Consider the following 23,524-nt stretch of genomic DNA (forward strand, 5'->3'; position numbering starts at 1 on the left):
AGATATATAGTGTCCCAGAAATATACTAATCATCAGGCCACCAAGTAGTTCTTCTGAAGTACTCAGAAAATAGTTGTATGTTTCACAAGAAACACATCGAAAGATGAAATTTTTTCTCCTCTTCCCCGCATTGGGCAATCTGAGAAATCAGGCAAAAATAAATGAGTCAGAGAAAGTTAATCACTCCATCACCTCAAGAGAAAACTGAGATGGACATGTAGCCCTTCAGGTCTTTTCATGTAGGTTACTCTACTGTGCTCAGCAGCCCATCGCCTGACTACCCCAGCGTAGTAAGCACTATGACTAATAACCAGCATATGTTGTTTGCTCTCTCCTCCTCTCCCGAGGAAGCAGCATATGCACCAGTGTGCCTTGTTTGATAGGATTTTCTGCTGTCTTTTTCAATAGAAATGCTGCTCTGCGCTGACGCTACAGAAAGCAGCTCCGAAAGGTTCAGACCCCGCGCTTTCAGGGGAAGCTGGCAAGGTGTGGGACAGTGCTTAATTCTTGCACGTGTTTGTTCCCCAGCCTCTGAAGAATGAGAAAGTTTTGCCTGACTTACACGCAGGCTGTACTCCGACTGTAGTGTTGTCGTGCAGTGCTATCATAACAGGGTTTCTTAGGCCAGCACCTTTTGGCAATTACTGTCCTTGTCCTAAAACAGGCAAATTCAACCTCTCGAGAAAATTAGCAAGCTAGCCCTCAGGAATATTGCTAGAGAGCTGATCAAACATTTGGATGCACTTTCTGTGAGTTAGCTAGCAAGGCCCAGCCCCTTCTGCTGACGTCTTTCCTCTCTATCACACATCAGACTTTTCCCAGTGGAGCTGGAGAACAGGCTTCAATGAAAACTGCCTGTTTGCAGCTATATGGAGATTGCAGGCACCACAATCACTATTTCCTCTACCCGACCTGGAGCAGAAACTCCATCATCAGGATAGAAAGGTAGCCTTGTTGCCTAGCAAAGGTGGGATGATTTATCTCTGTCTCTAGATTGGTCCCTTTGCTGTACAAGAGAATTGTTTTCAGACTTCCAAGGAGAATGAAGCCAGGCTAGAAATCGGACTGGATGTGCAAGAGCTACTCTCCCACGGAGAAGGAGTCACAAGGTTTCTGTGCTTTCTGCTCCTGTGCAGCGCAGGACAATGGTTTTATCTGCCCCAGTTATAGCCCTGGGGGCTACCTTAGGGACTGCAACTAGCATCCTTGCCCTCTGCGGTCTCACCTGCCTCTGCAAATGCAAGCAACCTGAGAAAGGACTCTCCGAAAAGGACCAAGAGGAGGACGCGGAAAACACTAAGCCCAGTGTGCTTCAGCCAGTCCAGCAAGTAAGACACAGTCTCTGTTTACTCTGTGATTTTTCTTTAAATGCAGACGGTGGGAATGCAACTTCTCTGTTAGGCTACTCAGCATGTCATTTATGCTGCCTATTTATACTGTCTTCAGGATGTAATAACATGTTAACAGGAGGAGGGGTGAGAGAAAAACAGAGATGGGCTGGGTGACCCACAGAATTACTGAACCAGGAGACAGCTGCCACATTCTCAAAGAGAAAGCTGCAAATGGCAAAAACAGGGGAGGAGGACTGGAAATGCTGCTTAGCTGTCAAGCTAGATCACCAGGGAAATAATTTCCTGTGAAGACTGGACTTTACCAGGTGACATGCAGCATTGTTAAAAGGAGATGACTCCAGCTGGGATCTCCTATGGCAGCTATTTCTCTAACTCTATTCACCACACCTTATGGTTCCTGCAGGATAGTTCCCTGTCAACAGCTGATTTCTTGTAAAACCATCCCTCCTCCTCCCTCTCCCCCTCTAACTGAGGGGGTTAATTATGTGTGATGTTATAACAAGGCATTGAAATGATAATAAAATGCAAGTGAGAATCTAGAGTGTGATGACTGGACAATCTCATCACACTGTGAATTGCTTTATCACTTACTATAAGAGCACTGTGGAGTATGGATCATGTCAGGCATCCCTGTGTGATCCTTTTTTCTTGCTAGAATGGGATTTACTGCGGAGCTCAGTGCAAGGGAGAGCAAGGGGAATTATAGGGCTCTCCTAATATATTTATTAATGGGAAGCCCTCCTTCAAAGGTAGATATTTGGCTGATTTCCCTGGTTGTCTATGGCCTTTAGCATGAGCTATAGCACTGGTCAGTCTCTGAAAGTATTACCTGTTGGCTGTTGCTTTTGATGTTTGTATGTGCCTACGTCCTTTTCACTTTCATCCAGCCATGCAACCAAATGTTATGCCCTAGCAGCCAATTCCAAAGGCCAGTGATCCATTGTATAACAGTCTTTGTTTGCCTTTTAATTATCTAAGCTACCTATTATTTTTTTATTCTTAGAGAGCGTAGCAGGAGTCCTAATTGAACTTCTCTGTAATGTTTGTAATTACATATTCAGTCTCTGGCTACCATTCTTAGGCTGTTAGTAGAAAAGAGCCCTGGCATCCACATGCTCCCATTGCAGTTTGTTCTAAGGAAAGATGACCAAATCAACTAATTGTATTGTAAGACCTGGTGCAGATACACAGAATTGCATTACCAGAGCTTCTGGTTGCTGGGGGGTGGGCGGATGGCTCCACTGACCATGGGTGAACCTCTGCACTGAGCTTAGGACTTCTCAAGAGATTGCTGCTAATTCTGAGTGTTCATCCATAAACACAGTGAATACCTCCTAGTACCTGTTTACATTGTACTAGCATGAATTTCACCTGCTATTCTGTTTGATAGCTTTGCCATGTCCTTTCTAGGCTCCTTACTTCTCTCTTCTAACCCATACAGGGGAGTTGCCAACTCCTGTATATAAGGATGTACAATAATGCTGGGATTTTTCAAGTTTACTGTTAAAATGAATGAGAAATGTGTAACTTTGACAGCCATATCACTTTGCATGGCATTTTTTCTAGCTGTTGTCTGGAACAACACTACCCACAGATAATTTTACCATCAGTGTCTTACTACAAGAGACTTTATTGTTGTAATCTTCTAGCTCAAATCTTGAACTCCATCCTTGGACTGGACATTTTTCTTTTATGCAGCCTTTTGGGAAAGACCTTGGGAAGTGTTAATCCATCCTGGAGCTGGTCTTCCAGGGTGTCACCCTGCTTGCATGACTGAAATGAGCACTAAGTCACCGTGAAATCTAATTAAGACCCCAGTACCCAGCAGCTATTAGGTTATGGCCTTCACAATATTCCTACATTTATCAAGTTTTGCCATAATTTAATCCAGTATTTGACCAACAGGGGATCAAATTATTCAACCTGCCCTCCGTGTATCACTATAACCTGAGTGACTGTATCCTTTCTAATTAGACTTTCTAATTACAAGTATTATTTCTAATGTTACTGGAGTTTGGTTTGTTTTTTGTTTTAAGAAATCTGGCCAAATTACAGCAGCTGAATGAACATTCTGTCACAGAAAGTGCAAAATGTTCTTAGTTTGCATATCCCGTATGTCTTACAATTCTTTCCAATTAAAATAGTTTCGTTGCCCGGAACATGCATTCTCCTATGCTGTCACTGATTCAGAAACAGTCCCCATACCTTGAAGGAATGAATCTCAAACTGAGTTCTGAGCTTGTGAAATTTTATCATCTGTGTCTATGTTTATAAATTATCCTGTCATGATTTTTTTTCCAACTACATTAGTACACTGTATGTCCTAGTCACTGCTTGACATACTTAATTATTGAAGCCTGTCAGGGCCACTGATTCTGATAAACAGAGAGGACAAAAGAAAGATGAAGCAAGACTACATTTTATTCACTTGGTATGTCTCCCATGACAGTGATGCTTGTATTTGCTATAGACAGAGGCTCCCCACAGACATGCCCTGCATACAGGAGAAGGAATAGTGCGAACACATAGATACATCCACAGAACAATTAAAAACTGCTATAGATTTGCAAAGTCTCAGAAAAGTGTGCAGAATGAAGATTCCTAAACACATCCAGCAACGGCACAAATCTGGTGCATTGTTTGAGTGACACTGGGCAGGGACCCAGAAGGGTCAGCTGCAGCCTCCTTGAAATTTTTGGTTCTTTGCTTTCATGCATTTTATGCAAAACTACCTGAACCCTTCTTCTCATCTTTTTATTTAAGATACTGCTGCTGATTTTCAGAGAAAACTTCCATAGGGCACTGCTATGTAACTCGATTAGCAGACAGCATTTGGGAACAGAGCTGGCAACAAAAATAACAAACAGAGGCAGATGCAGTTGGAAGAGAGGGTGGGCTAGTCCCACTGTGCTTGCATATGTCTCTCATCTCTAATTCTGCAGAGCAGACAGACAAGAGGAATATTTAGGCCCAGTGGAGCTCTCAGTTGCTGTGTGCTGATGGATTTCCTGACTAAATGTCTGGCTTTTAGCAAGTAGAAGAAAAGACTGTACTAACGATACCTCACATTTGTACAGTGTTTGTCATCCCAAAGGATCCCAAAGTGCTTCGTTGTGCTACCAGCACACGGCAATGCAGGCATACTGCTCTGGCGTGATGGTCATTGACTGGTAGGACAGCAGCCTTACGCAGTGGCTTCAGGAGGGAGAGAACGGCAGAGGCTGACCGCCGTGGCAGGCCCTGCATGCCTGCTGTATGCCTGTTAGAAGTAATGCCTTTGCAGAACAAAAGTGACCTGGTTTTTCAAGCTGTTGTCTAGTGAATCCTAACATATTTTGCTTGGTTGGTCTGCTTTAATTTTAAAAGAATGGGAAACTGCATTTTGGAAAACTGAGTGACTTCAGATTCCCCATGTGTTTTAGGACTGATGAGGCTCACATCCCAAAAAGAGGGATCTCACTCGCAGACCCACGCCCTATGATTTACATAATATCTAAACTCAGCTGAAGGCTAGGTGGGGACTACACACAGTGATGTCCTTCTTTCTCAACCCACTTCTCTTTCAGACCCCTTAAAAGCAGGCAAGACAAAACGCTGTGTTACATAGTGGGCTTCCTAAACACTGATGCAACGGCTGCCTTGAGAAGATGGAGTTGCTGACCTAATTAGCTCTTTACCACTGCCAAGTGCATGGGTCCCCATCAGCAGAGTATGACTAAAGAGCTAAACTCCAAGGCTGCTGTCTTTCTTCAGCCTTATTTCTTGAGGAATAGGTATGCTCTCTCAGGACATGTGAACTGGGACTGCAAAGTCCCCACACAGACAAGTGCTTCAGGGCATCATCTACGTTCATTATTAACAGGAAACAACGACGCTAATGAAAAACTTTAATTACAATTATGAACATTTTCTGGCTCACCCTCAACCTAAACTTAATACAGAATAGGTTGGCAGGAACCAGGGTTGGCGAGAATCCCACTGCACAATAATCAACCGAAATGGCAGTTTTACTTCTGCTTTTTGTCTTTCATGTTTTGGAAACATAAATAAAATCTGTTGCAAGGGTCAGGGTCATTTGCCAGTCAGCTTTTCTTTTCCTATTGATGAATCCAAATATAAATCAATCAGGAATTATTTCAGTTGTGAGCAGACAGTAGTCTTTCTTGGGTCTTTTTCAATGAAAATCTTTTTCATTGTATTGGAAGAACAGTAATGCCTTTCTGACAGTCTTTGCTTGGGCTGCCCGAGCATTACACTGTCAGATTCTTCTGCACATTCCTTGTTCGTGATTCAGCAGGGAATTGAAATGTGAAGAACAAAGTCAGGCATAAATCCAAATTTCAACCCTGGTATAATGAAGGGAAAATGTGTGTCTGAGGGTCAGGTGAAGCTCTGGTCCACAGGGCACAGAGACAGTCCAAGAGGCTGAGATGACTACTGCATCAACTACATTTGGTATGCCATTGCAGGGATCATTTGTTCAACCAATTCTCCTTTGTCTTTTTACACGATGGTTGTCGTTTCTCCAAGTGACTGTATGATCCATGCCTTTGCCGTGCTAATGTTTATTACACCTGTGAAATGTTCTGAAATCTGTGGGTGCCTGCAGCACCCTGATCTTGGATTTGACTTCACATATCAGGGGAAAAAAATACCATACCTTAATCATAGCAAAATGAACTTCATGGTTGATTTCTGTGCTAAGGGAAAACACAGTCTTATGAAAGAAGAATTGATTTGTAAAGAACCAAGGAATAATCAAACAATAAGAACATGTCTTTTTCTTGTTGCAACCAAACATCTGTAAGAGGAGTGAATCCGAAAAGACATGCACCCAGTAGAAGGGTTTTGTCTTTGGCAGGAAAATTTCTGGACATACAGGCAGTGGTTTCTACAAGCCAAGAAACAATGATGGTAAGAAGGACCAGAGGCACTGCCTTTTCTCACATTGTCTCAGCTTATTTAACACTGACAGAACTGGAAGAATTAGTCCAATTAGCGAAAAGTAATAAACAAGGTTTTAATTTTCAGTTCAACGTTAAGAAAACTGCAGAGCCGGTGCAGCCTCGAGCACTCCTGAAGTTTCCCAACATTTATGGTCCCAAACCCATAGTAACTTCACCTGAAATTGTTAACTACACACAGTACTCCCTGAAGACAACAGAAGAACCAGCTACTGGAAAACATACTGGTTTGGATGAGAACAGGATGAAGATACAAGTCAACGAAGAGCTGTTTGTTCTCCCTCAAAACGGTAGGAGCATTTGGTCTTCAGACTAACAGTTGCTTTTCTGGGTGTAGATCTGAAATACTTCTGAGCATAACATGATTGTAGTTAGAGAAATAAATGTGAAAATGAAGATATGGGGGGCTTTTTGCTCTCTTATCATGAGCATTGTAAATGAGTTTTGTCTTCCATGTATGTGCTTACTAGAAAGTAGTCGTGGACATTCAGATAACAAAGCTGTAGTTATGTTTGGCTGTAATTTTTTTTTTACCTAAACAACTTTTGTGTTGAAGAATCTGGCTCACTGGAAGCAGACATTTTGTAGAAAAACATGTATTTAGTGCAGTTTTACTGAGAGCAGTTGCCAGAGTATGGGCAAAGTTCCTGGCCAAAACTAGGCAGAGTATCTCCTCCCAGGACAAATGCAAGCTGTCCAGCAACTGTCCTTGTCAGGGACATCCACAGCAGGGGTTCAAGCTACTGCTTTGTTTCCTCTGCCGCCTTTTTTTTCCAGTGGTTTGGTGAGATGGTCTTGGCTTGTTGTAATGTGCAGTGAAACCAGAGGCTGACACCTCAGACATTTTTGCCAAACAGAATTCTTGTTTTCCAGCCAGCCCAAAGGGTAACATGCCAAAGCCTGGAACATAAGATTCCTGGAGCCTGGGAGAAAATGCAATGTTAATTATATACATCTGGCAGCGTGTCTGGGTTCCTTCCATATTGATTTTTACCTTCACAGATGTCTTTTAACAGGACAATTGACTCTTATGGTTACCACATTAATAAAACCTTCCTGAAAATTTGCCAGAGACAATGCCATCTGTCATGATCTTTTTTTTTTTTTAAGATAACTCTTTTTAGTTTTTAAAAAATGTTTAAGATTACAATTTTGTCCTTATGGGAGGACGATCACTACATTCACCCCTCCACCCTGAGACTTGTGAGTATGGAAATGAAAGTACCACGGGAAGCAGCTGCACTGGAGGAAGAGACTGAGACACATCCTTAGGTGTCAGGGAGAAGATTATAAGGGTGTGGAGTCACTGAAGGATGATGGCTGCATGTAGGCTAAAGCTTTATAGAAGTGTGTTGGTGCAAGAGCCTCTGCACTGCTAATAGCACAAGCAAGTTTGCTTCCTGCTTTGCCTGATTTCGTAGCTCAGGTGTTGCTGAAATAAAGCAAGAATTGATGCATTCTCCTTTTGGTGCCGCACTGAACTGGTCTGGACTGTTGCTGAGACTTTTAGGAGGAAATGTGCTGGTCCCACTATTGTTTTCTGTGTGAATCTAAACTGACCTTGCAGATAACATCTTCTGATGACAAAAAGCTGTGGCTTTCTTTTTAGTGTTACAACTTGCTTTATTTAAGTACGAAATGCGTACTCAGCTTCAAAATCATGGGTAGAGAAGCTGCCTCACAGCTTCTCAAGCTCATAATCTTCAATCTGGTCAAGTAATGAGTGTAGTTTAGTCACCTTGGCATAGGCACAAGGTGAAAGAGCAAGCGTGTGGACTATCTTAAAGCACAAGGTAGTAGAGACAGTAAGGCTTGTCCAAGTACGGTAGAAACAGCTGAAAGCATGAGAAAACAGCAAAAAGGAGACAGGTGATGGAGAAAGAAGGAACATAGATGATATTCCTTTACACAAGGAACATATAGGAAAGTGGAGTCAAGACAGTGTAGATTTGTTCCCTTTGGAAGATGAAGACCTGTCTGCTAAAGGGGTTATTTCAGTTCCAGGTGTAGTAAAGGACGTGTGTGTCACAGAGCACTTGAACCCCGAGAAGGCAGCCAGCTGTAACCAGGCCCCCGAGCTGCGTTACTCCCTTGCATATGATCAACAAAAAGCAGAACTGCGTGTGGCCCTTCTAGAAGGTAAGGGGCAGAGATTTTCCAATGGGGATTCTACATCTGGGGGCTAAAATACACCCGTTGATTTTATAGAGGGTTCCCCTCCTACCTCAAAATCAACATGTGTCCCCAGGACCACTGAATGTTTCACTGGTTCTGGACTTTCAGGATAGAAATATCTGGTAATGTCACACTACTTGATGTGAGCGTGCAGGGCATGGCTTGGGGACAATCATTTGCACAGCTCAAAAGCAGAAGTCAGGAACCAGGATGGGATCCTCCAGTCCCAGACATGGTACAAAGCAAACTCTTTATTTTTCCTTTGGGGGCAGGGAAAGGGTGTTGCTGTCTCCTTCTTCTCTATAACTTTCTTTCTTCAACTTGACCCACTCCCTTTGCCTCTTCCTCAAGTCAAGTCAAAGTTTATTTTTACTTTGGGGGCAGGGGAAAGGGTGATGCTATCTCCTTCTTCTCCTCTATAACTTTCTTTCTTCAACTTGACCCACTCCCTATTGCCTCTTCCTCAAGTCAAGTCAAAGGCTGAGGTGGAGATACCAAACTTACCTTGTAGGACAGTGAGAAAGGTCCCTCTGGCTGTGGCTGGCCATACAGCCAGGTTCTGTGTCACTCTCTGAAGTGGGAACTGACAACTGTAACAGCTTCTCTGCTCAGGGCTGGAGCATCATCGGTTCCTCAGGGAAAGTAAAATAAGCTGACTGAATAATTCATGCACAGTGCAGAGCTCTGTGGAAACCTAATCAAATCACACCCTCTGAAGTGAGAATTGGAGGGGTGCTAAACGGCGGCCGCTGCTGTGGGTTGCCTGCCAGCAGCAAGCTTCCTTCCAGGGTGGACACCCGTGCCTGTGGGCTGCCATGTGCTCCTCCATGGGTGCCCACTGCCACCCTGCTCTGCTCCACAGCTCCGCTCCCCTGAGAAACCAGGACACCCCTGTGAACCATGGCACCTGGAACCTCAGGAGCAGCTGTCCTTGGACTGCCTGCAGCAAGGATTTCAATGTTCCCCTCAAAGGCATGCTGTTTCCTCAGAGGAAAGCGTGCACCTCTAGCTACGGAAAAGGCAGTGCAATGCTGCTGATGCAGCTGAAGAGGAATGTGAAATGCCATTCTCACTCTAGATATTTCAGCATAAAACGGATATAACATTAGGGATGAATGTTTCTTGACACAGAATCGTTCTGCAGTGGCAGAGGACAAGGACATTGCGCATCACGAGGAAAACACCACAGATTGGGCTCACAGCTTAGTCTGCCCTATGCAAGCAGGAGCAGGGGTCGATGTCTATGCAGTCAATGTCTTCAGTGTAATGAAATCAGCAATTTAGCCACAGATATTTCAGGGCTGTCTTTTGTGAGAGGTCCTTACAATCTTTCTTTTCCAGCTATGCATGGCAGAATGAGTGGGGACCAAGACGCTGGCTGCCATTGCTACATACTGGGCACACTGGTCAGCAAGTCTGGTATTGCCGAGTCCCAGACAGAGCTGAAGAAGAAGGTGCTTCACACCCTCTGGGAGGAGGCCCTGCGATTCCCATTGACAGAGGAGGAGATGCCAGAGGGGACACTGACTCTCACGCTGAGAAACTGCGACAAGTTCTCCAGACATAGCATTGTGGGGGAGCTCAAACTGAGCCTTGCTAACATGGAGGAATCCCTTGGGATGGCCCAATGGGAAAGGCTAAAGACTCCAGAGAAGGTATGGACTCAGCCTGTGTCAGTAATACAGAAACTAATAGTTAATTGTTTGCACAAGAGAAGCCCTCTTCCAAGACGCTGCATGTCAGTGGATGGCTTTATTTGTTTGGAGTCATGTTTAGAGGGGTGATATGTGACTGAAGAGGTGTTGGTCTGTAGCTAACCTTTTCAGAAAGCAATCAAAGGCCCATCAACCCAGCCCTTCTATCTACAGCTCCCAGCACTTAAGATGTGTCAAAACTCCCTTTCCTCCCTCAATTACCTGACAATCTGACACTGATACCTGTAACTGAAAGCTTGTGTCTTGAGAAAGGTATGTGAGTTTCTGTGAATTAGGAATGGAGGACCATGGTGGGAAGAGCTGAAATACCAGAGAGTGCCTACAGAGCAGGATGAAGATGGAGGGATTTTGCACATCTGGGAGTGAGTAGGGTGTACAGTGGCAGCCCAGGGACCCTTAATCTAGGAGTGAAATACATTGCTGGGAACTAAATGTTTGACTGAAAACCACTTATCCTTACTAGGATCAATCCAGCAGTGCTATTCATCCTGGGACATGTCAAAATATCACTCATTGAACTGTGTTGGTTTTCTTAAACATCAAAACCTCCCTTTCCTTCCTCATCCACACCTTCCCAGCTGCACAGACTGGGAAAATGGAGGGAAGGATTCCAACAGTACTTTAAGTAGTACAGGGGATGCTTGGACATTTCCTCAGGAGCCTTTGCCCTGCCATGAACTAGATTATTCTTCTAGCAGCAGCAATACATTTAACAACATGGCAGCAGGGTGCTGCTGTTGTTGCTGCAAACGCATCATTGAAAACAGGTACCTATTGTAATCTCGTATGGTATGGAGTGAGCAACGCAAAACAACACCAGCATTGTCACTAAGCATGCTGAAATAAATTATTGCCTGTCACCATTGGGATTGAGTGCTCTCCAGTGAGCTGGCCACAGGCACAGAGTACAGAGTTAGCATTTCTTATTTCCAATAGTGCTAATTTATCTGATCATCACTCGAATGCTAATAAGGCTGGCGACTCTATAAAACCTCTGGTAGGGAGAGGCAGCAGAAATAAATGGGTGGTCTGAATCAGTTTAATAAACTTCAAGCACAAGGCTAAATACTTGTCCTATACCTGTAAATAGAAATGAGTCCCCAGTCTGCTGCTGTAAAAAGAGATGTCCAAAAGAAATTATTCCAATAAATTTATTTGAATTCTTAAACTGACACAGATGGAGTCCCCCTGCCCACCTAATCTACCATAGTACCTGCTTTGTAAGCAATACCCAAGGAACAGCCTGTTCACAGCTATGGTCAGTTGACACTCAAGTACACCTGACTTACTGGGTATTCTGCCTTGGTCCAGGTTCACAACTAACCACAGAAACAGGGCAGCATTCATTTTTTCTCCAGGCTGACAGCACAAGGTTAACACTAACAGTACTGCTGAACAGTGCCCCAGTTTGAGCTGAGGATGTGCAGTGAAAGCTGAATTTGCGTCATCTGGGACCTGAGAGAGCCAACCATTGCACGGATAGCTTATATACAGATCCTGAATCATTCATCGAGAACCAGAGCGGGAGGGAGTAAGGAAGAACTGATCAAAAAAGAGGAGCTATTTTTGACAGCATCCATCCAGGAACAAAGTTACTGGGCTTGGTTTAAAGTCTGACATTTCCTTGAAAAGCCATGAGCTGCAGAAATTTCATTCCTGCCTTCCTAGTAATTCTCCCATACACAAGGGAAGGAGCTCAGAGGGGAGCTTACAGCTAACCAGGTAACATAATTAGTATTCAGGAATTCATGGCCTGCTGTGAGCAATGTGAAGCGTAGATATTGCAAACTGATATCCTTATCTTGTCTTCCTTCTCTCCCAGTGCTTTGCTAATGACAGTGATGATAGTGGCTCCTTGCATAGCACCTTCCCTTTTGTGATTTCACAGTGCCCTGCACACGTAACTCCTTGATGACACCCTGATGTGTTTTTTCCTTACTGCACAGAAAGGAAGACTGAAGCTCTGGTGGTTTTATGAATTTGCAAGGTTGCAGCATAAAGTGCAGGTTATGAATTTAATAGCAAAAAAAAAAAACCAAGCAAAACAAAACCAAAAACCCAAACTGAAAAACCCAAAGAAACAAACCAAACCAAAACCAAAAACTACAGGAGGCAGAAGGACTGGTTTGGTCTTTTCATGCAAAACTCCAGCAGAGACCAACTATTGTATGTTTTGATTTTATGTGGATACTGGCTGGTCAAAAACTTGATCAGAATGTTAGGAGCTAGAAAGTCATAAGCAGAAGGTGTGACATATTTGTACAATGTGTGTGTTTGTGTGAGTGTGCGTTTCTGCACGTATACAGAGCCCTGTCACCCCTATCCCATCCCCAATCTCCACACTATCTCTCTGTGCCTGGAGCTACAGGAACCAAATACTAGCCAAGAGCTTTAGAGTGGGACCTGCTTGAGATGTAGATGGGATAAATAAACAAAAGCAGCTTAGGACTGCCTAAACAGCAGTATTCAGGTGGTATTTGTATTCCACGTATTCCTCCATGTACCAACACCTGTTCTTTTGTAGTGGACATGCAGCCATTTGAGTCTGTCTCTTTTTGGTTTTATGTGTGGGGTTTTTTAAGATCCACTTAGAAATAGGACAGGATTTATGTAAATGAAATGCATATGAGCCCTTCATTGCTACCTGAGTGCATAAAGAAGATTTACTTGGGCTGATTTGGGATTGAATTTCAGGCTTCCTTGCTAATGGCCTCCCACCTGATTTGTGCACCACAAGTCAGTCATTCAAACCAGACAGCGATGACAGCCATGTTTTCTGGAGTCAGTCAGCTCATGCAGAGCGTACAGGGGCCTGTCCTTGCCTGTTGTGAGTAACCGGGTGAAAACTTAATTTGAAATATTTATGGCTCACTTGGAAGCGAGAGCGTGGAGCACAGAAATGGCCAGGAGAAGGGCTGTCTGTCCTAAAGCGTGTAAATCATGCTAAGGAGTCCAAAGGGAGTCTATTGAATTGACATTGGCTTTCTGGGACTCTTCTGGGTCATTAACCTCACACTAAACCAGATTTCTGTCACAAACTCCTACTCTCCGAGAGAATAACTGCTCCCCTTTTGCCCCTCGCCGCAGGCTGGCAGCTCTGCACACACCGGAGCGGGCTTTCTCTCCTTCCGAGGAGGAAACGGCACCGCTCTCCCGGAGGAGAGTTGATGGCTGCTGCAGTTATGTCCCTCTGCTTCCCCCTCCTGGGTGCGTGCCCAGGGCAAGCAGGAGGGAAGGGAAGGAAGGTCAGGAGGCTAAGAGGTCAATCACTAATGGGAAGAAAGGAATAAGAAAAGAAAAAAAAAACCAAGTGTGGCCCCCTGAAGCCAATGCCTGATGGTTCAGAGCATTTTCCCTGGAGGAAATCCCGGCGGGCAGCAGGGAGACCTGCTCACAGGCCTGAGGGAAGACAGGCCAGGCCGGGAAGGAAGAGTAGAGCACAGTGCTAAGCTCTGGGAGGATTTCAGAGTGGCTGGCGTTTTCCCCTACCAAGTGAGGGTGTCAGAGACTCCAGGGTCTGCCTGTGTGGCACCGACCTGGGTACTGCCTACTCTTTCCTGGGGAGCCCTGCACAGGCAGAGTGGGCCGGAGTCCATGTCTGGTCAGGGCCACCTCACAAAAATGAGCAGCTGAAATGAAGAGTGAATTATGGAAAGCAGTAATGGAAGTAAGGGATATAAATAAAGAGCAGCTAGATAATCTCTCAAAAAAGGAGTATCTGACTACTTATATGTAGTTTAGGCCCAAATCCTCCTCTTCTGACTAAATATTCCACTAAAAGTGGATGTTAGAAGCAGTTACTTTCCAGCAACAGCAGAAAGCAGTAACTCACATGAGCAGGGCCTTATGAGTGGAGGAGCTCTTTCCAACATCTTCCCTAGGTTTATTCTCATGCGGTGTTACTGGAAAGATCTCCTGTACAAAGACAGGGAGACAACTTGCTCGGTCCACGACCTTCCACCAATCACTTTGTATTACTTAGTTTTCCTAATGTTGTGGCCAAGACTGTACAAAAAAAAAAATAACCCTTCCTGTGCCTCGATTTCCAGGAGCCATCTACGGGCCATGGGGAGGTTCTGCTCTCTATCAGCTACCTGCCAGCAGCTAACCGCCTGCTGGTGGTGATTATTAAGGCTAAAAATCTCCATTCCAAGCAGCTAAAAGATCTACTTGGCAATGGTGAGTAGAACAGCAAGTAAACAGAGACTGTTGTTTCTGCTATTATGTAAATCTAGAAAGAAAGTGGGAAAGGTGGTGTTTGACAGAAAAAAAAGAAAAGAAGTTTGGCTTAGAAAGCCAAAGCGATTTGAATATGAATAATTTCTAAAAAGTAAAAACCAAACCCACCAAGATCAATATTTCCTATGTTCTCTGTCTGTTTGATGTCACCACTTAAAATTATCTTGCATTCATTTTGTTGCATGCTCATTAATATGGTGTCTCTCAATTTCCTGTGCAGATGTTTCTGTGAAGGTGACACTGAGGCATCAGTCCTTGAAGCTGAAGAAGAAGCAGACCAAACGTGCAAAACACAAGATCAACCCTGTGTGGAATGAGATGATCATGTTTGAGGTGCCTCATGAGCTCCTGCGTGCCTCCAGCGTGGAGCTGGAAATGCTGAGCCAGGATGGTGCCGGGCAGAGCCACGTGCTCGGCAAGTGCAGCCTGGGTTTGCATGGCACGGGCACGGAGAGGAACCACTGGGAAGAAATGCTGAGGAACCCCAGGAGACAGATAGCCATGTGGCATCAGCTCCACATGTAGGCTCATCATGATTACTGCCAACAAGATTTCCACCAGGCCTCTGAGCCTAGGGGAATAAGCTGCATTTTACCTTCCACCTTCCCCTCCACAAAGTTGCTCAGCCCAACATCCTTCTTACACCAACGCCTCTGAACTCCCTAGCCCAGGAAACTGTCTGGAAAATGTGTTTAAAGGACAATCTCTCACCTAATCAAATAGTTCTCTCAAACAAGGGATACGGCTGCCTGGATAATTTGAATTAATTCTATTAGCCTGCCCACTGACATTTCTGTGAGGTCCCTGTTTCTGTAAAGGAGCATAGGTATCATGGAAATGTACGCCACTCCTTGGCATCTGGCATGGTCACCAAAGTCCCTTGATAAGTGCTGGCTCCATAATCACAAACACATGGCAGATGTTTTACCAGTCACTCTTATTCATACTACTTTACCAGACTGTGTGAAATGAAGATCACAAAACTACCTTTCATCGCAGATCCAAAGTATCTGTATGAAAGAGAGTGAAGATGTAGTAGATGGATACCTAGAAAAATACAGGGAGAGAATAGACAAAGAAGAGACAGTGGGACAGTCAACACTACCATCCTGTGCAGCCTTTGAAGCAAACACTGCCAAACAAGAATTCAGACACTTTCCTTCCCTTTTGTTTCCTGGAGTGTTTGATACCTTGCATTTAGGATTCATGAAAACTGCTGAAAATACAACCATTTCAAGATCCTTTAGCAGAATACCTACATATTCTGTCTTTCTACAGTGTCACCCAGGAAGACCCGAAACATGGGTAAAAAAGTTATTGTTAATGTTACCTCCAAAAACTTGGACCAAGTCTTTCTGCTGACTGCCATTTTTTCTGTTTGGGTTTTTCTGAGCTAGAAAGTTTCACATACTCTAATTATATTCCAGTCAACATCTAAGACTAGACAAAAGAGGTGGGATCATTTCATACCTTAACAGTTGATTGATGGTTTTGGTTTGACAATTAACTATCACGCTCAAATCCTCATACCAGCATTACTCAAAGACAACCCTTAAGAACCGTCATGAATTTCATCACTTCCAGACAGAAGGAATTCACTGACCAGACAGACTCTCCAGGGTTTGGTTTTTTGTTGGGTTTTTTTTTGTGTGTGTGCACTTTCAAGATTCAACATGGCTTAAATGTCACTGTTTACTGTCCTTTTTTCATGTCTAGATGGACTGAAAGTCTGGCATTGGCAGTGGTGATGATGTTATGACCCCATAAGCACACTGCTTGTTCTACCACTTTATTTCAAGTTGTAGACACAGCTTTAAGGGACTTCAATAGAGACAAGACATCTAAAAATCTAAACCCAGAACCATGCAATTTGTAGCACTGAAAACCTCAGAGAATTTCATTTTTGCAGGGTCATCTTGATCCTCTGTGTAATGCAGAATATTAAGCTAGGCTTTATCTAGTATCCACCCCATTTTGATGACTTAGTCAAACAAGTCTAGCAGACTGTCAAGTGAAGGCTGCCATCCTGCTGGGAAAGGGAAACCATCAGAACCAGTGTCTGAAAACCAGTTGAAGCTCCAGGCACAGAGAGCTATGAGCAGGGGAATGAAGTTCAGCTGGAAGCCAGTTGCTAGTGGTGACTGGGGCTGGTGGTGGGACTGACACGGTTTAACATCTTCACAAATGGCCTGGACAATGGGGCAGAGCGTGCCCTCAGCAAGTTTGCAGATGATACGAAACTGGGAATAGTGGTTGATGCACCAGGAGGTTGTGCTGCTGTTCGGAGGACTGTGGAGAGGCTGGAGAAAGGGGCTGAGAGGAACCTCCTGAAGATCAACAAGAAGTTCAAAGTCCTGTGTCTGAGGAGGAACAACCCCACGCATCATTGCAGGGCTGGGGGCTGACTATCTGGAAAGCAGCTTTCCAGAAAAGGAGCTGGGGGTCCTGGTGGACATGAAGTGGGACATGAGGCAGCATGTGCCCTTGCAGCAAAGGCGGCCAACAGTGTCTTGTGCTGCACTATGAAAAGCATTGCCAGCAGGTCAAGAGAGGTGATCCTTCCTCTCTACTCAGCACTGCTGAGGGCTAATCTGAGTATTGTGTCTAGTTCTGGTCTCTCCAGTGTAAGAAAGATATGGACCTACTGGGGAGAGTGCAGCAAATGGCCATGAGGATGATTAAGGGACTGCAGCGTCTTCTGTAGGAGGCTGAGAGGGCTGGGACTGTTCAGCCTTGTCAAGAGAAGGGTCAGTGGGGGTACTTACTAATATGTATAAATACCTGATCTGGGAGAGAAGAAAAGAAGATGGAGCCAGACTCTTCTCAGTAGTGCCCTATGACAGGACAAGAGGCAAGAGCACAAATCCCAGTACAGGACATTCCATTTGAACACATGAAAAAAACAAATTTAAACCCCCTTTTTTTACTGTGAGATGGTCAAACACTGGAACAAGTCACCAAGGGAGTTTGTTGAGAGTCTCCATCCTTGGAGCCACTCAAAATCTGATGGGATACAGTGCTGAACAACCTGTTCTAGTTTACCCTGCTTTAAGCAGGGGTGGGTTTGGACAAGATGATCTCCAGAGGCCCTTTCCATCCTCAGTAATGTTGTGAGTCTGTGAAGAGAGTGACGAGGTTGATGCACACTGAAAACTCTGTTACCTTTACACTGCTATTCCCTTCCCACGTGGTGTAGCCAGGAGTTACAGGATCGTTTTGAAGACAGTGATAAAACCAGCTTTGACTAAATAGGAAAGCAAAGTATGCCAATGAATCTTATACCCAATATTTTAATCTCTGGTCTTGCTCCACTGGCTAGAGGGGATTTAAACAACAAGAAAATTGACTTCTTGTTTTGCTTTATGGGTTGTATTTATTAACAAAAAGCTGTAGGATACTGTGAAAAAAATAGACAAGGGGTTTTAGTTGATAGCAAGTTCTTAGTAGTTGCTGTGTTCATGACTTGCCTGTAGATATTCTTATAGATTTGGAATCATTATTTCCATTGAAGTGCAAAATTCATTGTGATATTAGTCTACCCTACATACAGGTCCCTGGCAGTGCTGTGATTCTTCCGTCTTTTTAGGATAATGGTAAGAAGGATAACTTCATGGTATGATGCTATTTGGCTGGCACCAGAAAGCCTGAAGGGCCAAATATTTGCCTTGCTGCCAAGAGATTTCTCTGGTTCTGCCTCCTGTTTACTTTAATGAGCCTTTTATAACATCTTGGTGACTGATGGCAAACGGCATTATCTGCCTCTCCCCTGGTGATTTTGGCACACCCAGTAATTAAATAGCAATCCTACAGCATCTGAAGGAATAGCCCCACGCAATCTGATCTTGCTGTGACAAAATAATGTCCTCTTTTACAGCAGAAAGTGAATACACACTACCGAACCACAAATCTGTGTTACGGGCAGAGTGGTGCCGTCAGCGTTAAAGCAGGGTGTTGTTCCCTCCTTGGCTGCTGCAGTGGGATTTAAACGGGGAAGAGAGGAAGAGCAGAAACGCACGCATCCTTCCCGGCTGGATTGGTTTTGTTGCTTAGCATTTGAGCCTGGAAAGAAGGTTTCCCGCTCTCAGCGCAGCCCGGAGAAAGGTGTGGGTGTAACGAGGCAGCCGTGCGCCGGCCGGGGCAGGAGGAATGCTGCCTACGTGTGGTACCCGGGGGGCCGGGATGCTCAGCCCGGGCCCTTTTGAACTCTGCTAATTGGAGCTGTTTGTCATCCCACTCCTGCGCCTGCCCAGAGCCCTGCCCTCATCCCTCTGAACCTAGCAAGGCTGGTATGCCCCTGAGTCCCAGCACGAAAGAGCCCGAGCAGACCAGCTCCGGGGAGCTGCTGTGATACCCGACAGCATTTTGGAAATGCCCGGTGCCATCACGTCAAGTGGCTTCAGCAACATGAGCTGTGAAAGTATCACTTAAGTGCAACAGGGCCAAAGAATAGAGCTAGACAGACGCGTGGTTTTCAGTTCCGGAAGCTGTAAATACAGGAGCATCAGCGATCGCCACAGACGTGTCTTAAATTAAAGGGTGCCATTTGAAAAAATGCGTTGTAAGGAAAGAAGCAAAAAAACAATTACGGCAATTAATGTTCTTATGCTGCGTGTGCGATCAAAAATAGCCGTTAGATTCCCCAGGGGCTATTCAGTGGTTGCGCTGATTATTTTTCCTGCTATAACCCATTAACATGAAGAAGCTGGAACCAAAGACACTATAGGGAGGAGAGAAAAAAACAGGGAGGAGGAAGCAGTCTACCTGGTCAGAATGAATAATCCAGTTCACAAAGGGCCAGAGAGCTGTGAGTTTAAGGACGGGGATTCACAGTCCCTCGCCAGTGAGGGAAACCAAACAGCACGACTGCTGTAAAAGAACGAGAAATGTAGCTCCGGTATTGATCCAGCATCGCCTGGAAGGGGTGGTCTCCTGCTGGGGCCTCTGTTCAGAGAGGATTGGCAGGCCAGAGGAAATAACTTGTGTCTACATTAAGGAGTTCCTTGGTTAAAATACAGATTGTAGCCATATGTTGCTTTGTTTTGACCTGCCCCCAGAGCTAGATCTTCCCAGAGAAATCATCTAGCTTGATTTTAGGCAATTTATGCAAGAGTAGAAGAGATTTAAAAGCACAGATAGTCACTGAAACATCTCTGGGATGTTTTAGACTCATTACTACCTTTAGGCCCCTTCCCCAGTTGTAAGGGGGAGTGGTTGCAGCTCGTCTACTGTGAGGGTAACACTTTTTCAGTGCACAGTTTTCCCTGACTGCTTGTCCCAAATATCCTTGCATGGTGATAGGAACCATGTCTGCATTGCAAACAGGTAATACACCAGAAATTAATGGAAAATTCCGTTCAACAGGGCTGGTAAAATTTTCATGCAAAACTATTCTCCCAGGCATTACTGTGCTTTCAACATCTTGAGCAAAAGTACTTTGTGTTTTTCTAGCATCTGTCATCAATATTATCTGGCAGTAGTGTGCAAATACACTGATTTTTTTTTCCCCCAGAATGGAGGAAGTTGCAATTTGAGATCTAGAAATACAGCCCAAGTTTTGCCCAAATTTTCCTCATGTCTAAGATGAGTTGAGCATGATGTTGTTTTGTAAGAGCTGGGAGCTAAGGTGGCTTGGAGTGTGCTTCTTGCACTCTTTTGAAGGTCAGTTTAAAGTTTGATTAAAGAGCACAGCTTTGGCAACATTTTTTATGTGTTTCAGACTCCAACTAATTCTCAAAATGTGTTTGGTTCCTTTACTGAAAGATAAGCATGATGAGTAAATATTAATCCTTCACACTTTATATTGTTTCTTCTGTTGGTAATAATCAAATTGCACAAGAATAGTAGCAAAGTGAAGTAGTGCTTTGTGGCCTTTCAGCATGAGGAGGCTTTTCTGCTTACATGGTGCTTTAGTGTCCCGGTGTGTTTATTGTACAGAGCCAGATATGGTTTGTCAAAACTCTATATTGTTTGCACAGTCCAAAGCACAAAAACAGAGCATGAGGCTCGGGCATTGTGTCTAATGTTAGAGCACAGTATGTAAATCACCACAAGTAAATAACTCCAAACTGTACCAACAGTGTGCCTGCGTTGTTTACTCTACAGTAAGTCCCCTCTGCTTGCAGCTCATGTCAGGGGTACAGAGTACTGGGATGAGTCAACAGAAGGTCCTCTGAAGGGTGTCATGGAGGGATGGGTGTGCGATGGTGGAGATGGGAAGCAGTCAGCAATGGAGTCCTATCCTGGCCAAGCGTAGGAAATCTATCCGCTTTTTCAGCAAGGTGGCAGCGAAACAAATCTATAAAGGCTTTCCTGCAGCTGCAAGGAGATTAGGGAATAGGATCTGGGAATCAGGTTCCTTCCAGACAGTGGCTGCATCTCCAAAACAAAACTAAGAAGTGAACTTGGATTCAGACTTTTTGCTGATTTCAATATTTTCAAGATGGTGCTGATGATACTCTCTAAACCGTGCATCCGTCAAGAGGAATACCTGCAGGAATACCTGCTTAGCTGACCTAATACCATCACTGGAATTAGCTGGTTCTTAACAAGACATGGAGATCAAAACCAGCACATAAAAGTAAGAGAACACAGATTCTGGGGGCAGGAGTGGGAAGTGTCTACCTCAATGACAGTTTGGGGGCACACTCTCACCCATCACAGTCAGCGTTAAAGCACAAGGAGGAACAACAAAGCGAGTCTGCCGGCGGCCCAGCCTGCTGCTGCTGGCTTCACGGAGAGGGTTGCCTGCAGCCTGTCAGCTGCACGGCGAGGCTGATGCTACTGAAACATTTGCTGTAGAATTGGGGGGAAAGGAGCTGTCTTTTTGCCGCACAGGAGGTTGAACTTGGGTGATGCATTTGCCAGGGACAATCCTTCTTGCCTCGGGGATTAGCACAGGGCTACTTCAGTAATTCCCAGCCCATGGTATTGAAAAGCAGCAGTAACCACCACAGAACCATTCTTCTCTTAACCCTGCTGTTCATTGTCACTTTGGATTTATTAAAAACTGTATTAGAAGCTTTTTTTCCCCTACGGTATTTAAAAATTAAAATGGGACTGACCCATAATCCCCATCTGCCAGGAGAGAGTGGCACCTAATCCAGCAGCTGTGTCTCAGCCACTACCAGTGATAGCCCTGGAGGTTTTCAGCCAGTTCCTCTGCTTCCCTGAACTCTTAGTGACTGCTGAATGTGGAATAAGCCCAGCAAGGAAGGGGCTCCAAGATGCCCCTGGGAAGGCAACTCAGACCTGAAATGTACCCGCTACCCAGTTTTCCAGGACAGCTCTCCCGGGTGTCATGAGGTGCAGTGGTGTCCCAGAGCACGGTGATGCAAAACCCATCCCTGCACTGCACATGGATCGCTGTCCCAGCCCCAGCACCTCCCTGGTGCTGTTCCACCCCTGTGTGCCTCTGGAGGGACCACCAGTCTCCCCAGAAATGGCGCAGCTGACAGCAGTGCAGACAGCACACTTATTTTTCCCCTTGGATCAAAACAACTTCAAACAGGGGACTTCAGAGAGCTGAGAAATCTAGTAGCGCATATGCTGTTCTGTGGGAGCCTTTGATTATCCTTCAGATATTTTTAGAGCCCCTTGTAAATGAGCCGTGGCTTTGTTCATGTGGCAGCAGCTCTGTGAGAAGCAGCCTCTGGTCCCCTGTGCCCACTGCGCCGTGCCACCATGGAGCTGGACTCAGCACCGCTCTGACGCCTGCCCCAGCCCTCCAATTCAAATACCCTCCTTAAACCCACTGTTGTGCTCGGCTGCCCACATTTTTCTTCCTGCCTCAGGAGAAGTGGATAGGGAAGACAGCCCCCAGGGAGCACTGCAAAACCTCTCTGGTTATGCCTGCATGCCCTCAGCATCGCAGGTACCGCAGTCCTGTTTCCAGGAAGAAAAAACACAGTGGGCTTTTTTTGCTAAATCAAGCTCTAAGTGCCAGCTGCTAACAGCAGCCATCACTGTGGAGCATGTCCAGGACACCAGCAGAGCTGGGGAAGAGCGCGCCAGGCTTTAATGCTATGACAACCATCACGGAGGAATTTTTCAATTTCCTTTTCACTCATATTGACGTGAGAATCAGTGGTCCTAAAAATGAAGGGCACCATCAGCCCTACATCAGATAAATTTGTGCAAGCTCCCCTTCCTGACACAGGCTCAGATCGTGCACTTTGCTTGAAGGGATCTTGCTTTTAAGCCCTTGGTTTGAAGTTACCAGCGAGAAGGCTGATCACTGCCAAAGGTGGGGGTCGAGTGTCCACAGCATAAAACCACTTCTAGGAAAATTAATTACAAATCAGCAATGCATTTCACACGCTGCTCTTACTCTTTACACACGGCTGAGCTGCTGAAAGCCAAGCATTGTGTGCTGCTAATTGACTAGCAAAGGCAAAACCCCAGAGATGAGGTTTCCACCATTGGCTGCCGGGTGCCCAGCAAACCCAGAGCCTGTTAAATTGGAGCTAAGCCCCGACAACCACCAGGATTTTGCCAGGTTTGCTTACTGCTCAAAACCAAGAAATTTTAAATCACTACAGTGAAAGCTGCCAGAAAATGGCAAATTGTTCGCAATACTTGGACTGCTCCAAGGAAGTCACTTCAAGGAAGTCACTAAAAGCAACCTTTCCTATTGGACCACTAATTTGGGGCTGTTTTCACTTCCGAGTCTGGAATTGCCTCTCGCTTCCTGTCCCTGTGGCTACTGCCCCTGCTTAAAATTGTGGGGCATCCACCCTGAAACCAAAGCTTCCGCACAGCCCATCACCCACAGAGACTGATGTGTTCGCACACACGCTTCCCCAGGCCCCCTCTCAGCCCAAACCTCCCTCAAGGCTGAATTTTCCACCCAAATTTCCACCCACTGGCACCTTGCAACCAGAGCAGCTGAGGATCAGGTTAAGGCCTGAGACCAGGAGCATCCGTATGTCAGCAGAACCTCAAAGAGGGAGCAAAACTGATCCATTGCATAAAACAGTTGCTGGAGGGCTAAACTGCTTGCCCTCTTGGTGTAACACTGGCTTATCTGCTGGTATCCATTCCCAGGTATCCATACCCAGGATCAGTCGGAAAACTGCGATCC

At 45.1% G+C, this 23,524-nt stretch overlaps 1 protein-coding gene across 1 annotated transcript; it reads left to right on the forward strand.

Moving 5' to 3' along the window:
* Positions 1 to 1,145: 1,145 nt before the first annotated feature.
* Positions 1,146 to 15,133, forward strand: SYT13 (synaptotagmin XIII). The gene is made up of 6 exons (XM_010148944.1): positions 1,146 to 1,328; positions 6,384 to 6,606; positions 8,321 to 8,455; positions 9,833 to 10,146; positions 14,256 to 14,385; positions 14,666 to 15,133. Exons 1-6 carry the CDS (start codon positions 1,146 to 1,148, stop codon positions 14,968 to 14,970), a joined length of 1,290 nt encoding a protein of 429 aa, XP_010147246.1. The 3' UTR covers positions 14,971 to 15,133.
* The last annotated feature ends 8,391 nt before the right edge of the window (positions 15,134 to 23,524 follow it).

The sequence above is a fragment of the Eurypyga helias genome, unplaced genomic scaffold (genome assembly GCF_000690775.1).
Source record: "Eurypyga helias isolate BGI_N326 unplaced genomic scaffold, ASM69077v1 scaffold15383, whole genome shotgun sequence".
Classification (NCBI taxonomy): Eukaryota; Metazoa; Chordata; class Aves; order Eurypygiformes; family Eurypygidae; genus Eurypyga; species Eurypyga helias.

Bases quoted from the DNA above. Each gene is read 5' to 3' on its own strand.
- SYT13 (XM_010148944.1), top strand. From the start codon at position 1,146: ATGGTTTTATCTGCCCCAGTTATAGCCCTGGGGGCTACCTTAGGGACT. The intron at 1,329-6,383 runs GTAAGACACAGT...TTTAATTTTCAG, and splicing joins TGCTTCAGCCAGTCCAGCAA to TTCAACGTTAAGAAAACTGC. The intron at 14,386-14,665 runs GTGAGTAGAACA...TTTCCTGTGCAG, and splicing joins AAAAGATCTACTTGGCAATG to ATGTTTCTGTGAAGGTGACA.